The 17,653-nt window shown below is 37.1% G+C and overlaps 1 protein-coding gene across 1 annotated transcript in view; it reads right to left on the minus strand.

Annotated features, from left to right (window-relative positions):
• The window catches only part of MIPOL1 (mirror-image polydactyly 1), a 150,400-nt gene that overhangs the window by 81,358 nt on the left and 51,389 nt on the right, over positions 1 to 17,653 (minus strand). The window contains exon 9 of the mRNA XM_009074745.1: positions 11,215 to 11,322. Within this exon, the coding sequence (XP_009072993.1) occupies positions 11,215 to 11,322 (108 nt within the window). The remainder of the gene's footprint in view (positions 1 to 11,214; positions 11,323 to 17,653) is intronic.

Here is a 17,653-nt window from a genome sequence, read left to right on the forward strand (position 1 = left end):
GCAGAGTCCACTTTTCCATTACAGCTCTGTGTGGCCATACACATGGAAGTCAAATCATAATTTTGCTCTTATTTATGGGGAAAAGAAAGGGATTTTAAAAAGCCTCTCAGTAATCTAGGAGTACAAGTGCCCTAACATCAAAAATGCACCTCTGCACCAGACCAAATAAATAGATGGGAATTAAATAGGACAGGCAAAATGAGTCCTGACTCCTGTGAGTCAATGATGGCTAAGCACCAAGCTTCTCTTTTCAGACATGGGCTCTTTTGACTTTACCTCATTCTAAAACCTAAAGTTTCTCACCTGGGAAGAGAATAAAAGATACTTTCAGTTTGCAGTAAATAAATGCAGTAAATAAGAGCAAACATGTGGCACCTTGAGGCTTCTGAATCAAGGCCAGTCTGCAGCCTTACCACCACACCATGACCTAATGTATCAGGATCTTCCTTTACCTTCTGCCCTCCTTCTACTCTGAACCATATTTCACATGATCACTTGCATACAAAATGCTAGGAAAGGGTCCTTCAATTCTGAATAGATATTTGGGTAAACTTAAAACATACAAAGGCCAAATATTCCTTTTCTGTAAATACCTAATTCTGTAATTTTACAAATATAGAAAATTCTGAAACATTTATATTGATCCTTTACCCTATCCTTGGTTTCCTCTGCCCAAGATCTAAAGATTCTATCAATTCTGAGAGGTGTTTCAGATAAGGAGGTCACAGATGGGTCAGAGCAAAACCTTTGCTGTTTAACGACCCTGCAGCCCACTTTGTGCGCAAGAGCTTAGGTTACTACCTTTTATATGTTTTATTGAAGGACAAATAGCTCACATATCATTGTGCATCCAGGCTCAAGATTTTGTTTACAGTTCCTGCTCAAAAGAGGATTATTTTCCTGTGTAGCATGAAAAATCAAGTCTGTATGGTATAACACTAAAGAAACTATTGAAAAATTAAGATTTACCACACTTTTTTTCTGCATGTATGAAAACCAGAACTCACAAGGAGAAAGGAACAAAATTTATGAATTAAAAAATAATACATCACAATGACACTCCTCTTCTTCATTCATTAAATCTGATATCTTGTCTCCAGCAACATTTAATACATTTAATATCATTCATTACCTCCAAGAAAGGAAAATACTTAACTTGGCTAAATATTTTTGGTACTTCCTTTGTTTTGTTAAGGTTTGATGCTGATAGATATTTTGAAAACTATGCCAGTGGAGATTAGGGATGATATTAATAGAAACTCATGCTAAGGCCCCTTTAAACATTGCAGAAAACCATTACTATTTCATGTACAAAATGGCTTCAGATTATTAATCTCTTCATTAAGTTTGGAAATGTGTTTTGTAGTATCAGACAGCAGCAAGTGAAGGAAGAAGTCCTAGTTTTCATATAGTAAATCTGATACATTAGGCTTCACAATTGCTTTCAATTAGATTAACATAAAGCCTTCAATGCTGATCCACATAATCCTGAGATGAAGGTCCATACTAGTGGGAAAGTAAAAGAATTTTTTTTATAGCTGTTTGAAGTGCAGCAATATCACACCTCCTTAGAAGTTACAAAGGTTCATAGTAGTACTACTACTGACATGCTATTGGGCAGAAAGAAGGAAAAATGAACCCAAGACTGGGGTGACACCATTGGAGATGGCAACAAAGCTTATAATTACAGTTAGAGTTTTTGTTTTTATAAGAACTCACCTTTGCATATAATCATAGAATCATCACAGCATCTTTAAGGTTAGAAAAGATGTCTAAGATCAAGTCCAACAACTGACCACTGCCAAGTCCACCACTGAACATGATTCACAACATCTACATCTACACATTTTTTTGAACACACCTAAGCAACTTTCCTAACATGACTGTGGTTTCTACAGTATGTTTTCCTTATGTATCAGATTCTGTGATCCTAATTTGCAAGATTCTGATGTTACAGTGTATTTTAGAACGCATAATTTTTTATCATTGGTTTAAGGCTGTCACCTCTGTGAAGATAAGGAGTGAAAGAGCAGGTAGCAGACAGCTTTCTAATTGGCCATGGGATGTCTGCATAGTTTGTTTCATCTTCTACTACTTCAGAACATTCCTTTATTTCAGAATATATATTTATAGAATACATATATCTGAGGTCTGCCCCAGGCCCATAAACTATTCCAGTTTTACAGTCCTTTAACAGAGTTTGGATAAAAACCCAAAAACACTGCAGAACATTGAAACAAAGCACGCCTGAAACTGTTAAGGCCAAGTGGCAGCCTCACTCAGCAAGAAAGGAACTACCAGGATGTCACTCAGACAGCTATCAAATGTATCAATCATACAAAATGGGATCTGTTCTGTTAGAAGGAAAAACAGGTGTGCAAAAGTGCAAAGTACTTCTAAAATGCTAAGTTATTATGTACAATTACAGAATGGTTAAATGTAAAACATGGATGAGAGGCTCTTGTTGACAGAAAGTTCATGCTCACAGAAACCTATTACCATGAAAGAGATTATTCTTTGCCGGCCAAAAATGAAGAAGTTGAAGCAGCCTAAATGATGGTGAGAATGATGGTCTAGATTTAGAATAACCAGAAACCAAAATATTACATTCCAAGAACCTGCTGCATTAATCAGAAATAACACATCTGCTAATCGGAAGCAGTAACACTGACTGACCTCATGGGAAGACAATTTCCACCTATGAAATAGAAACCAAAAAAAAAAAGACTCAGCCAAAGATTTGAATGACCACATCATCCCCAATGACAATGGGGGTATACTACATAGCACATACAAACAGTTGATGTTTAAAATTGCCAAGAGCAATCTGGTGTCAAGAGAGATTTGAAGGCTATCAAATAAAAAGCAACAGACCTCCATGGAATTTTTAATGGAACAGATGAAAGCTGACATCAAACACTAAGTGTGAATGAGTAATGAATTCCTTAATGCTTAGAACTGAATCAAAGTACAATAAATATATCTGGTTTGGTTAAGACAAGTTCAGTGTCTGTTAACAGGAGAGAAGGAAGACTTACACTCCTTGGGCAAGGTGAACAAACTCTTTGAGCCAAGATGCTGCTTGTTCAGTCTACCAAGACACATTCAGTGCCATTCTTGTGCAGCTGTTTATCACAGCATGAAGCATACAAAAGAGATTTTTGGGACAAATATTGTTTGCTCTTATCAACATATTACTATGTTTTGAAACAATTCTGAAAGTCTTGAGGTCACAGTAAGTAAGACACACCACTGTTTGATCTTCTTTCATCTAAACAGAGTCCAAGAAATCCTGAGTAGCTGCTGTGCAGAGAACACTACACATAGGGCTGATGTGCCAGACAGAGCACTCAGTGAAATGACAGCCTTACAGATACAGGAACATGGGATGACCAGCACAACCAAGGAAGCAAAGATGAGAACTTGAGTATGTCAGTTTGTTTCTTTCAATTTGAAAACAACCCAAGGTTGAATGTGTTCAAAATCCTGACCAGCAGTGATGCCTCACTGAACCAAGAGCAGTACAAACATCTCTGCGGCCTATCGACCCAGCCACTCAAGGACATCACAAGCTGATCACTGAAAATCATGCAAATACTAATGTTACCAAGCATAATTTCTCTTCAGGTTCGAGGTAGACATTTCATATAAATCAGTTTTATCAGACTCTGGAAGCCTGTGTTTCTGAAGGGACTCTAAGCAACTTCACTCTCAGTGAAGAGCAAGTGACACATATTTTCTTCCCATGTTTTCCATCACGGAAAAACATTACATCATTTGCTTATGTCACCTTTAAGCATTTATTCTAACTTTCAATTCCCTGTCCAAATTAAGATATTTTTTGTCGATGAATACAAATGTTTATAAGTGCTAAAACATTAATTAGCAGATGGGAGGAGACCATCACTAAGAATGTCATTGTCACTAGTGAACAACTTTCTGTCAAGACCTGCATAACTAAACAGAGCTTACCAGCCTGAATGGCTACAAAAAATCATTAATAAAACTGGTTACTGATAGTGATACTAGTAGATCAAATTTCTGAACTTAGTTTTCTGACTCATGGTCAAATACATACACTAAATTAGTCACTTCCTCCCTATAGGGGATACATGTAAGCAAACTGTTACACTCCCAAATATGTGACAGCAGACGAAGGAGAAATCAGTTGGGGGATCACTTGAGGATCTCCAGGCCTGAGGACCAGATTATGACATTTGTCTCAAAGGAACAAATGAGTCCAGGGAACCTTCAAATAACTGTTTGAAGCACTCGATCAGTGCTCACATTTTTTCCATTGGTCATGAGGGGGAATGTTGGTCACTGTAGGATTATATGAGTTATTTTCTCCCTCTCCAGACATACAGATGACTGGGCAGGCTGTTGGAGTCTGTAGCAATAGTTTTTGGAGACACTGTAACTTAAAGAGAAAGGAATGCAGAGAATTAATATCAAAGTGGAACATGGACAGAATTATTTCTGCAGGAGTTGTACATGAACTCATTTTAGTGTTCATTTATGGCACAATGCACTGTCTCACACTGATATCCTCTGAGATGTATGGTACTATTTAATAACACAAAGCCATAAAGTGACTAATCGCATTTCTAGCATGGATAAGAGCTGAAGAGACTTGCATCTAACCTTAGTGACACACTTTAAGACCTTGTGATTAAGTGTTTCTGGGTGCAGCACAAGCAAAGGCTCTATTCAATGCAATTAAGATTGTGACTCTATCTACCCTGTCTGATAAGTGTCTAGGAGGCAGCAACTGAAGAAAAATGTTTGTGCATTCTTATCCACATACAGACTGTTAGCAGCATACTCCAAGTTTTACTAGGTCTTTTATTTTCACCTCCACTAAGTATTTAAAAGCAATTCAAGAATGCAAACTTAGCAAACTTCCATTCTAAAAATTAACAGTGATCTCATGTGTTTTATAACAAATTTTACTGACAGGGTAGCAAATTTTTCTCTCACATTGCCCAAGTATTTAAACAAGGGCACATACTGTGTTACAGCAGCTACCAGAGAGTGAAAGGAATTTATCATGACTTTCTACAACCTGCACTGGGCAGCTCTTCTGAAATCTGAGTAGGAGAAGTGGAGTCCTTCCTAGGAGAAGATACTGGACTACTGAAATGGCTCTTGCACAAAGTTAGAAATTGTAGCTTACTTTGACAAATCCTGTAGTATTTTATACTTGTGCAAGTTATTGGAAGAATAGCATGAAGAACCTTTCAGGATTAGCTGTAGCAACATATTATTTGCTTGAGATAACCTCCAAGAAGCCTGTTAACTATTCCCACTGCTACTGAAATGTTCCCGTAGTTTCAGAAAAAATGGATACAGATCACAAGTAAATGCAAGGGCACAGCGTATCTCCTCATACTGAGCGGCAGATCTGCAATCTACTTCTCCTCCCCTTCTCTTTCCAACATGAAGCTGGCATCCCAGTCTTCAAACATACCTACAAAGTCATTTGCAAATGTGACACCAGTCCTTTTTATGGATAGCAGCACATGACATCCAGGATGAAAAGCATGATTCTTTTAGGGTTAACTCCACAGAGCGAGCTCTTGAGCTGAGCTTTCACAGGTTGCAAATCTAGTAGATACAGAGGGAACGATGCATACTGGCATACAGAGGAATTCATAGCAAAATGTGAGAGAAATGGCTGGATTGTCCAACATATTAGTATTGCTAAGGTGATTTATTGAAAAAAACCCCAACCATTCTGAAGTAAAAATCAACTTTTACCAAACAATCTAACACCATACCAACACGTGCATCAATAGCAAGTTTTAAACTCTTTGCAGAGTAATGTCTAGTTTCTTTGTAGCTACAAACTGAAGAAAAGTGTTAATACCACTTCACCAGTGGACAGCATAGCTATTCATCTGTTAGCTATAACATACTGGTAAGCTGTTTTCCATCAGTGACACGGCACTGCAGTAACTACAATGCAACAGTGGCAATGACTGAAGGTGTAAGAGTGCTGCTCTGCATGAGGCTGGGCCTTGACACATTCAAAACTTATGTTCTAGGTGTCTCATAAATCAACCTGATCTCACCTCATGTAAAATTATTATGAAAGGGTGCAATTAATAACTATCTAAAATGTAAAACTTCTATGCTGAACTGGAAATTGAATGGAAGAGTTGAGATTTGAATCTCTTGGTTTTGCAGCACTGACTTGAGCCAATTTCCCTGAAATAGGGCATCTCAAAAGCATGTGTCTCTGTTGAAAAAAATCAGAGGCTTTGTAGCTATAAACCATCTCTAAACTCATTATAATGAAGCTCTGAAGCTTCAGCTCTGAAGAGCTAAACCTGAAATCACTGTTAGAATTAGCTTTTGCTGATAAAGGCCACATCATCTGAAAGAAGAGCTTTATTCCATGGTCAATATTGTATGCCTCAATAGCATGAACAGTCCATGCTTTAAAAATTTTTTTAAGCTCTTATAACATCTCAATTTCCTGTGATCATGCTCTTCATGGATGACAGGTTGACTAGTTGGCTGGATTTGTTTTAGTAGCTGGCATTGTCAAGGAGATATGGACAAATGGTTTCTATGCTAAGAATCTGGGAAATTCTGGGAATCAAAACAGAGCTTAATACAATTTCTGAGAGCCATCAGGGAATGCTTAAATTGAGTCTTCTAGAATGGCTTTTTCACAGGGATCATCACTGGAACAACTACTATGCTATGCTACTACCTGCTATGCATGGTGGATTTCCTGCCCTTGACACAATTGTTATATGTCAGCAGAAAGCAGATGACATCAGCCACAGTTGCTTTATGACACTACTATAGACAAACTTCAGATAGCTCCTTCAGGTCCCTTTCTGGCCTCTGACTCTAAATGTATCATATTCTTAATAAAACTATGGAAGCATGTAGGATAAACTCTACAGGAAATTGCAACTAAAAAGAAAAGCAGAAAGACATAACAAAAAAGCCAATCATAACAAAAGATTAACATCTTAACAACTCTGAAGGAGATTAATAACCTTTACAAGTTCTTTGGACATCATAATTGGATAGAGTAATCTCATTTAGTCAGTAAAGGGCACCTGATTTGTGTATCAGCATGAAACAGGTCTCCTCTCCATCTCAAGAGTTTGCCTTGAAAGGAAAATTAGTTTGTCTCTCTGGTCTTTAAAGTAGATTAATAGCTGCTTTAAGAAAAATATACCACCTAATTAAAAATTACAAAATAGATTAGGCCTGTGGAAAAAAAGTCACCTCTCTCTATGTCCTTCAAATCCAGATAAACATTTTTTATGAAATTTCACATTAACTTATTTGTTTCACTTGACTGACTTCCTATTCTTCTTCGACTCAATAAAGAGGACATGCACACTGGCAATATTGTTATTTTTCTTTAGAAAAAAATGTATCACTTAAAACTCTGAATTTCAAAATTACGCACTACAAAGCTAACAACAATACTTGAATACTAATGAAAACCCCAGCAATTCTTCAACTTTTCTATGTTTAATTGAATCAGATATTTCTGTGTATTGTGGGAATACATTTATCAGAATCAGCAGAGACCAAATGTTAATTATGAAGGCCAAGCACAAATGAATAATCTTATGTATAGACCCTGACACATTAGAACTGCAAAGCACTCTGCAGATCTTATTTTATGAAAATGTACTAAGAGCCCAAATGTATAGGCCCTTAGGAAGCAATTATCCCTAAAAGATTTAGCTATAATTCAATGTGAAATATTATAAGAGATTTCTAAAAATGGTTTCACAAAGAAGAGGATTATTTTACTTTAACTATGGAAATAGGGCCCACATGCTTCTCTGAATGACCTCTGTGCAGTTGTGGGCATTGCCTGGAGGGCAGATTTGAAATTGGCCTTTTCAGTCAATTAATACAATCCCCTATGACCAATAAGAATATTATAAAAATTAGGAGTGGCAGTTTGGCATTGTGGGGCTGAATGGCCCACATCACTATGAGGAATGTTCTATGCAATAAACACATTACATATGGAAATTTAAAATCACCTACTATTAATAAGTATTCAGAGATTCGTTACGAAAAGCTGTATTACCAAAGATGTGCAGATACAGTGAACAGTAAGACGAAACAACACGTTCCAATGTGCACAGCATGTCTTGTCATGGGTTTTATTTGTCACATGGGATCTAAAAGTGTTAAAACAAAGAATGCAAGAGTGCTTACATCATGCAAGAGTGTTCACATCATCCTCCCGATTTCCAGAGCTCGGATCTGGCCAATTCAGTCTCACCACACCTCTCCCACAGTTATAATCTGTCTCCCTGCTGCTTTGCCTCACTCCTGACTATGTGCTGCTACTACCTCAAAGAAGGGTGGCAGTAGCCCTGTGAGATAATATATCTAAAAATACATCTGGAAGCTTGAATCTTATCTTACCTATTAGACCCTACCATCAGTGGAATGAAATGGGTTTCTTACACCTTTTCCCTTCCGAGCAACTCCCTATTGTGAGATGATTTCAACAAGTGAAAAAGAAACATTAGCCATTGTGTTTTGTTGTTAAGTGTATTTCAGGATTCCATAGAGGTAATGATCTCAATTTTTACCACAGGATTTTATGGGATCCTTAATCTATCTGATCCTGATTACTGTATATTTATCAAATTAAGCTTGCAAATATCCCTGCACCACATTTGAAGTTTATTTACACTTCTGTTACTCCCTGAAGAAAATCTAAAGCAGATCAAATTCCTGATCAGCGGAATGCATCTTTTGTCAAACTGAATCAGACAATGTTAATTAAGAGAACAGCAAAAATGAAAGATTTCTTTTAAAAAAACTTTCTTGACAGAAACTGTCCTCAACAGACTCAGAAAGAATACCTGGACTCCTTCTGCTGGACAGGTGTTTACATTTGAATTAGCAATACATAGTGCAGTTCCCAGTTTGTGCGTGGAAGTGGTTAAAATAAATGTAGTTCCCTAGATCATGCTGAAAATAAAAGTAGTTGCGTTGATATTTAACCCTGCACCCCAGAGGCAAATGGCCTGTCCTACGTCTCAGACAATGGTCAGATGCCCACAGGGTGATCTGTGACAGAGGGGGGACTGGAGGGGTCTGTACACGCACTCTGCATGTAGCACTTACAATAGCTACTGAGTGCATACAAGAGGCAGAGGGCGGCAGCTAAGAACACCAGGGTTTCACAGGGGAGGTGTGTGCCAGGACAGCACAGTGCAGGACCTGTCAAGGGGCTCTGGCTGGATATGTCTTCCTCTGGGAGCTCTACCTCAGATGGCAGCAGGAGCGACCCAGGCATCTGCAGCCAGGCTCACAGCACTGGTGAGACCTGTTTGTAAGGAAGTCTCCGACACAACTTTCATCCCTACCAGACAGTTCATATTTTCCAGGCTGTATCTACACTAAAAAGGGCTCATAAGCTTATCATTTACGTGAGTGTTTAGGTCAGGATGAGTGCTCGTATGATGTGTATCAAAGCTAACTACTATTGCCAGTACTTCACCTGAGCATTTTAAAGTTTTTAAGGGCAAGAATACAATTTGACCCACCAACCTTTTAAAAAATACTCCAATGGACCTGTCCTCCCTATAGGCAACAGTAATCTGAACTGAGACAAACTCTTAAGAAGCTACAATATTAAAAAAAGGTCAACTTTATCAAAATTCGAGAAGCATTTCTCTTTCCCCTCCACAGACTCTCACCTCTAAAAGACTATGACTCTTACTTCAAAAAATATAAAAATGCCTACGACAGCCAGAAATGAAGTTCTTTAAAGATTAGGTGCTGAGAGAGCATATCAGGCTTACAATGAAATCCTAGTAACACTCCGAACTATCAAGTCGCTTCTTGCTCTGAAAATATAATTATTCTGTAAGCATTATGTCAGACAATATTAAATGTAAAATGTGTAGTTTAAATAAAACATTTTCTGTTTTCTAACAGAAAGACTCTGCGCATAACATTTTCAATGACACAGAAAAAACAAGTAAGCATATGATACATGAAAAACAATACTATGCGCAATAAGTAGCAAATTCAGTAAGCACTAACTTTTAGTGACACCAGATTCAAAACAAAACTGTTATTGCAGACAGAAACAGCCCTGAATGTGCTATTTCTGTTCTCTGTTTCTAATCATCTGCTTTCAGTACGGCACACCTAATTTTATAACATGCACCATAGATTCTGATGGCAATTATAAATCCACGGAACATACAGCACTTGCGTGACACACAGCCACTCTCCGTTCATTCATTTCTCTTTTTTTTTTTAAACTGAGAAACATCAAACTACACAAGGATTTACTTTTATTCCTGTACTTTTCCTTGGTCAAGTTGTTGTATGAATAATGATGTTTCCCAAATATAAAGAAAAAGGAGGCAGAGCAAAATCTCTCTATAAATGAGATACATTTGGGTCTTACTGTCTAAATCAAACAGTTTTAAAATGACAACACAGTATAAACAGAGTAACTTCTGTATTTATATTCCATCTCCACTGCCTATAAAAGAGATTTTTAAGAATATAGTGGTTGAAGAGGTGTGCACAATGCTTGCACATCTTACCTGGCATAGTCTCTTATTCTGGCTAGCGGTGAGATTGCTGGTTATGTAGCTATCAATTCCACTGACATTACAATTTCCCTTTCTCAAAGCAGTAATAACCTGTCACTTTACACTGTCCTTTCTCTGACCCTCGCCCGCCTCTCTGCTCATTTTTATTCTTATTGACAAGACTTATTATTCCTCCTCCCATTTCCAACTAGCTACCCTTTTGCAAATAGTAGTATCAACTACGTGGTCACTAGTAGTATCGGTCAACAATGTTATTAATATAGCACACACTGCTGGGAGCAGATCAAACAGCCATGCTTTAAAATATTAGTTTTGCAAAGGTACCACGAGGCAAATAGTTGCAGTTTTCTTCACCTTATAAAATGTAATATTGCAAGGACAAATCTCAAAAATTTAGTGTTAATTAGCAGCCCAATAATTTGGAGGATATGTTATTTTTTTCTTGTTGCTGTCATACGCAAAATAAAATAAAACCATAACAGAAGGGTGCTGTATCTGTGTTTAAAGAAGGGGTTGTTGGCAAACACCATAGCTCACTTCTGCCGAAATGTACACAACTGATATATGCAGCCCAGAAAGCTGGCACCAGGGGCTTACAACCTTAATTTGCCTGCAGGAAGAAATGGAGATTTACCTTCAGAGCACGTTCTTGATTGTTTTCAGCAGTCAGATGTCTCGTGTTGTTTGCTGAAGTCTGGTTCTGCTCTTTCAGATGATGAAGCTCCTGCTCCAGCCGTTTGCACTGCAACGAGGAAAGAATCCCATTAAGTAGAGGAGTGTGGGCATATTTTTTTTCAACAAGCCAAATGAATTAACGTAAATAACCCCATCACCATTTCTGCAGCGTTGAAAGCATCAGACAAAAGCAAGTTACAATCCCAGACCAGTACTAGAGCTACGTTTTTAAAATGTGCATCATTATTCAGTTTTTTCCTGGTCCAATTCTATGCCAGAAAAGCTTAGTATCTGATAAAGACATTTTGCAGAATGTTGTAAAAAAAGTCTTAGAAATGTTGAGTTGTATTTCTGCTCCTTGTTATGCCAATATATGGCTAGATTTTGGCTTTTATGCATTAAATAAGTGGATATAAAGGAAACAATGCATGCTTTTAGAAAAGCAAGCAAATGAAAGATCCTTCTCCCAAATCCAGGATCCAGCCTTTTATTGGAAAATATACATGAAATTTTTATACTTGCATTTTTCACGCTAAGGCGTTACTCTAATTCTTCAACACACACCACATATTGAAAGAAGTTTTAAGATTGTTTTCTTTAAATATTTAACTTAATGACAAAAAATGAAAAAATTAACACTTGCTACTGTGTGCATATACACGTCTGCTGTCAGCTGAGCATCTGTTTTAAAGATTAAAGATCTGCAAGTTGTGAGACAAATTATATTTCACTGGTTTTTATGGTAACCATAAAAGCTCTTGCCCAGTTACATTGGTTTGAAAGAGTAATTAGTTGCCAGCAAACAGTCCATTGCCTTATGAAAAAAATTGTTTTACACAAAAAAGCAAAACAAAACAGATAAAGTACCAGGAAGATGTAGTGGAACAACTATTAGAACTAGGGAAAAGCACAGTACCAGGAGGAGCATGTTACAACAGTACATTACAAGCAAGTAGTTCGGATATCACCACCAAAACCCAAAGCTGATAGACTGTTGGAACAAAACACAATTAATTGAAAAAGAAATATTTTAATAAATACTTTCTGAAAACACTAGCACAAAGGAGTAAGAACCATGATATAATGCCCATGTAAGCACAGCTGTTGCAAATGAAAGACCTGGAAACGTCAGTGTCCTGTGCTATCTTAGTGACTGTGGACGACACAGAACTGAGCTTCCCATCAGGTATTTACAGACTATTCCTGAGCAATTCAGTACGTAGGACAATGAAGCATGGCTCATGCAAACTCTAAAACAAGAAAAACTGTAAACCAGAAAGCTGCAGGACTGCAAATATTGTAACTGAGATCTAAGTAAAATAAGGAATGCTAAAGGATCTTGAGACAGAAATTTTGAAGACAATCCAATACATACAATTCCTATGCACGAAATAAGTCCTTAACAATGTCCTGCTCATCAGGTATCCAGCATAGTATATAAAACAGAATGATCCATTCCTATATTTGAATAAATTTTAAATATTCATAGGAGCCCGACACTACTGTTAAAAAATTCAGTTCACATATCTGTTATATCTCATTACTTCTGTTAGAAATCTGAGTTTATTTCTAATAGGATTACCTATTTTGAAGGGAGTGAATTTCTCTGGCCTACTGTGTTCTCTCAGTGTGTGTTGAAAACTTCCTTAATGTACACTTTCATTTTTATTGCAGGAAAAAAGAAAAAGACACTTACCCATAGGTAGAGAAATATAGAAAAAATGTTAAGATACACTTGATTGTCAATGTTTTTACAGACTTGAGATATTTAATGTCTGTCTTTATCTCTCAGACACACACACAAAATCACAAATCACAGAACTCCAGCTGTAATTCTTTTTCCATGTCCAGCATGAAAATTATGTGTTTGCAGACACGAGGGTGCTAATAAACCTATTGAGGAACTAAACCCAGATTACAAATTTTTTTTCCTCTACCAGCCTTTTTTCTCTAACATACATGTTCTAAACACCATTTAAAAAAACCCCAATCTACCACTTCAGGCATTATTATGACACTATAAACTACATCATGTAGGATCAGCAGACCACTCACTTTTCTGCTTTGCCAACATTGTTCTTCAAAACAGAGCTTTGGAATCCCCAGTGTGACAACAGCACTAGTTTCCTACATTAAATATTGTTAAAAAGGCTAAAATCTAAATTTACCTTTTAAACTTGAGTTTATATTCATGCTATTCTCTTGATTCCAAAAGGTATGCAAAATATGCCGTGCCAAACCTAGACACAGGACCACATGAAAAAAGATCTTGGTGCACAGCGCAGATTGCACAGCTAAGGGCACGAGTGCAATCTTATTCTGCACTCCAACTCACTTCTGTGAAGACAGGACAGTGAAATAACGAGAAGCAGTGGGACCCTCATACCTTGCAGAACATAGAGCATGTACCACAACGATGCAACATAGGCGACATAAAACAGATGAACCTCCCTATCAAGTCAACCTTGACATGATTACATTTACATCAAACTTGGAAACATTTTGTAATTCATCTTTCATTTCCACTAAGAATGTTGATATCTGCAAAAAAATTGGGCATATTCAATCAGCATATTTTCTTGAATTCAAGCATATATGCTTGAATCCAGTTTGCAGGCATCATTGAAAGAAATGGTGATCTAATTAGACCTTTGTGCCTAAATGTCATAGTATGTTGGAAGCAACATATTAACAGAAGATATTCTGATTTATTCCTGGATGTCTATGAAGCAAAATCCTTAATTACCCTGTTTGTGAAAGCATTATAATACTCTGTGTATGTCTTAATCAAATTTTGTGCTTTAGACTCTGATAACTGAACTACTTTTAAAACATAGATATAGCATACTAAAAGCAAGCATTCCAATTCATAAGAACAGAGCATATGAAATTTTAGCAAAAATTAGCTATAAAGAAAAGTTATAAAAGTAGAATTTAAAACAATGCAGCCCTTCTATTCATTTGAGCCAACATTTTTTGAATTCTGTGTCACCGGTTGTTAGCAAGGTCCAGTAAAAATAGATGTTCTTTAAAAGAACATGTGTTTTTATTGGTTCACTCCGGGGCTCTAAAATGCCAACAGCTGCAAGTAAGAAACTGGATTTCCTTCTGAAAACATATATAAAAATACTTTTTGGAGCACAGTGAAGAGAAGACATCATCCAACTCAGTACTGGCAAAAAGGAATTGCTGGATGTATCCTTTTAAGAAAGCTGAAAGCTAAAGGAAGTGTTTCATTTAAAATATTATGAAGAAGAATGTCCAAATTTTGTTATCCTGAACTTGTGAAAATTCACACTTGGGAAAACTTCAAACAGAATCCTCTTAAAGTCAGAGACAAAATAGTTTGTGCAACACAGGTTGCCTAAACACCTGATCTGAGGTTTAATTATGCCCTTAAACAGAAGTCCCAATTAATTCAACACTTTATGAAACACAGGCTGTTAAATGAGAACACTGCTTCTGTATGTCAGATACTTTGAGTACATTAAGGAATATGAGAGCATAGTAGACATATGTCAAAGAGAATATGCCTTGATCAGAACATGAAAGACTTTGCTGAGTAAAGAATATTAAAGACTCAGAAATGGCAACATATAATTTTATTAAGGTTTCCACAGAAACAATTCACTAAGAATTAGCATTATTGTGTGGTCTACAGTGTGTATTCAGAGTTCTGTAGCCAGAGAGGCAATAGTGAAGATACAAAAATCCCAAACCCAAACCCCACCCTGACATGAGTTTCCTTTCTTCTTTCAAACCCTCACGCTTGTTCTCCTCTCTGAATATATTTCCCTCAAAAAGTCTCTTACATTAGGTAGCCTCATTCAGGTGATAATGTACTCGACAGACAGTGAACCTCGTTAAGCCTACTCCAAGTGTTCCTTGAGAAACCATCACTGCCCAACTACACAGTTGTCACTACAACATCATCCATTCCCAGCAACAGGCACTCGATCTCCTCCTTAACTGTATTTTGACCATGCAACTCTTCTAAACACACTAAGTCTTTTGAAACAAATACCTCTGTACCTAACACAGGATATATCACAAGCAGCTAAAACACAAAATGAAAAGCAAAGCAGGCAACATGCCAAAAGAATAAGAGATTCAGACAGGAAAGCAAGAATACATAGCAAGTAAATCTATTTGTCCCTCCCATCTTAAAATTTAAACAGACTACTGGCGAGTCTTTTTAAATGAACATCAGGTAACAAGATTTAGCAGAATGAGGATGTTTGTGAGAGGCACTGGTTCAAGCCACAGTGGGTTCTGACCCCTTTCACTCACTATTCAGGTGAGAGTGCTGGAATGCCACAGGGAAAATCCAGACAAATTGCAAAAAGGAGCACCTGCTAAATGGGACACTGATGGAGAGGTCAAGAAATGGACCAGAAGAATATCACGGAGTAAAGTCCATGAGACTCACCCAGAAAGAGACTGTTAAAAGATGGCTCCAGTTCCAGGTACACAAAAGGAGTAAAAATGGTTTACAATGAATCAAGTATTTCAGAAGATAGAAAAATCAATGCAGACAACCACTTAATAGTGTTTGGCCTTTACTAGAAAATGAGGTTGCATTAACATATCAAACATAACTTTAGCACTTGTATAAACAAATCATCTTTAACATGCTGTCAGCTTTTTGGCATTTTCTTGCTCAACTTGTACCTATAACATGTTAACACGGTGTTACGGTGTCTGCCACATTTACACAGATTGATGAGGTTTTTTTTTGATTATTTCACATGATTCTTCTAGTGAGGTGTTCTGAAAGTAAAAAGTAGAGACATTATGCAAAAGTAAAGAAAAATTTGCAAGCCATTAGAGAAGTAACATTAGTAAGTACAAAGATGGAATACAGCAAAGCAGTAACATCAAGCAGAGCAAACCCCTGCCCCCCAACTATTTGGTCCCTGTGCAGTTTGTTTGTATGAAGACAACACCTATCCCCAGAGACCTTGTGCAGAAGTGTGTTTGACTCTCCACTACTCAGGTCGATCAGACTCGTCCTGTGCTTTCAAAGAGACATAAATGTTTTGCTGCACTGGGGTCCCTCACTCTCATCTCATTGAACTAGTTGGTAATGTCAGGTGCATTCCTCATTTTGTATTTCTGCACAGATTTGACCCAGGGAAGGATACTGTGACACTTCCTGGCTCAGGAAGCAACAGCTAGAGCTGAATGTAACAGAAATCCATAACATTTTCTTACTGCAATTGCAGTCTTGGTGGCTATTTAATCCTGTTACATGTTTATTTGCTTTTAATATTACTATATAGCATATAATATTTTCCATTGTGTTTCATTAAAAGAAATCCAAAATAATCACTCCTGAACTAACAGCAATATGCTAGGGCAAAATAAGAGTCAACGCATTATTCCATTTATATGCCAGGGAAGGAAAAAAAAGGAATTGATTTGTCTCTGTTACTACAGGTATGATGGTCAAAGTCAAATGAAACAAACATACTAAGGCTAAGATGAGGCAAAATTCTGCACAAAGTTATTTCCTGAATTCTGAATAAAAATTAATTGTCTCATCCAATTTTTTCATCTAGATTCTTTATCAAAATCTGCATTGCTTACAACGTTACGAATCAGCACTGGCATAAACACACAAGACTCCTCTGAGGAGCTTGCTGGAAAAAGGGACAGCACCTAGATGAAGGTACTGTAACATGCTTGAGCTGTTTCTGCATTGTTCCTGGAGCCCAGGTATTAGCAGAGTGAGGTCAGGATGGTGAGGTAGGTGGATCTTTGGTCTGATCTGACCCATCCAGTCAGTCTTATGTGGCCTCTGTAGCTTAATAAAAGACCTTGTACATAACCACAGCCTCCCACAAACAGCTTAATTCTGTCATTAAACTTTAGGCAACACATTTTTATTCAAGTCAGACAAAAATCAAAAGGGAGTGCTAAGTCACTTACTCAGGGTCAGCTAGTGCATAATGACTTGATTGCATATCAGAGCCTTCACTTTAAACAGTGAATACTCTGCCACATTCTCTGGACTTTTATGCATGAAGACCTTGCAGAACTGGGATCACAATTACTGAAGTAGCATGAAATAAAAATAATAATAATAATATAAATAAATAATTCCTAGTGAATATCTTAAGAAAATGGTTTATGTCCTCCAAATTTTAAGAAAGTAGGAGCCCATCTGAATGGCAGATGAACTATTTTCCAACATGCATTTTTTTCAAAATTTAAGCAAAATGCTCATCAATAAGGTATCAACACCATACCTTGCTGGAAAATGCATCAATACCATTGAAAGATGAGTTTATGCTGAGATCCTGCTACTACACAGCACAATGCTTTCAGAAGTGATAAAGTGCATCTACATTGTGAAATTACTTAACACATATTTACTGCAATGAACCACTGGAGTA

This window comes from Acanthisitta chloris, unplaced genomic scaffold (assembly GCF_000695815.1).
Source record: "Acanthisitta chloris isolate BGI_N310 unplaced genomic scaffold, ASM69581v1 scaffold5875, whole genome shotgun sequence".
Taxonomy (NCBI): domain Eukaryota; kingdom Metazoa; phylum Chordata; class Aves; order Passeriformes; family Acanthisittidae; genus Acanthisitta; species Acanthisitta chloris.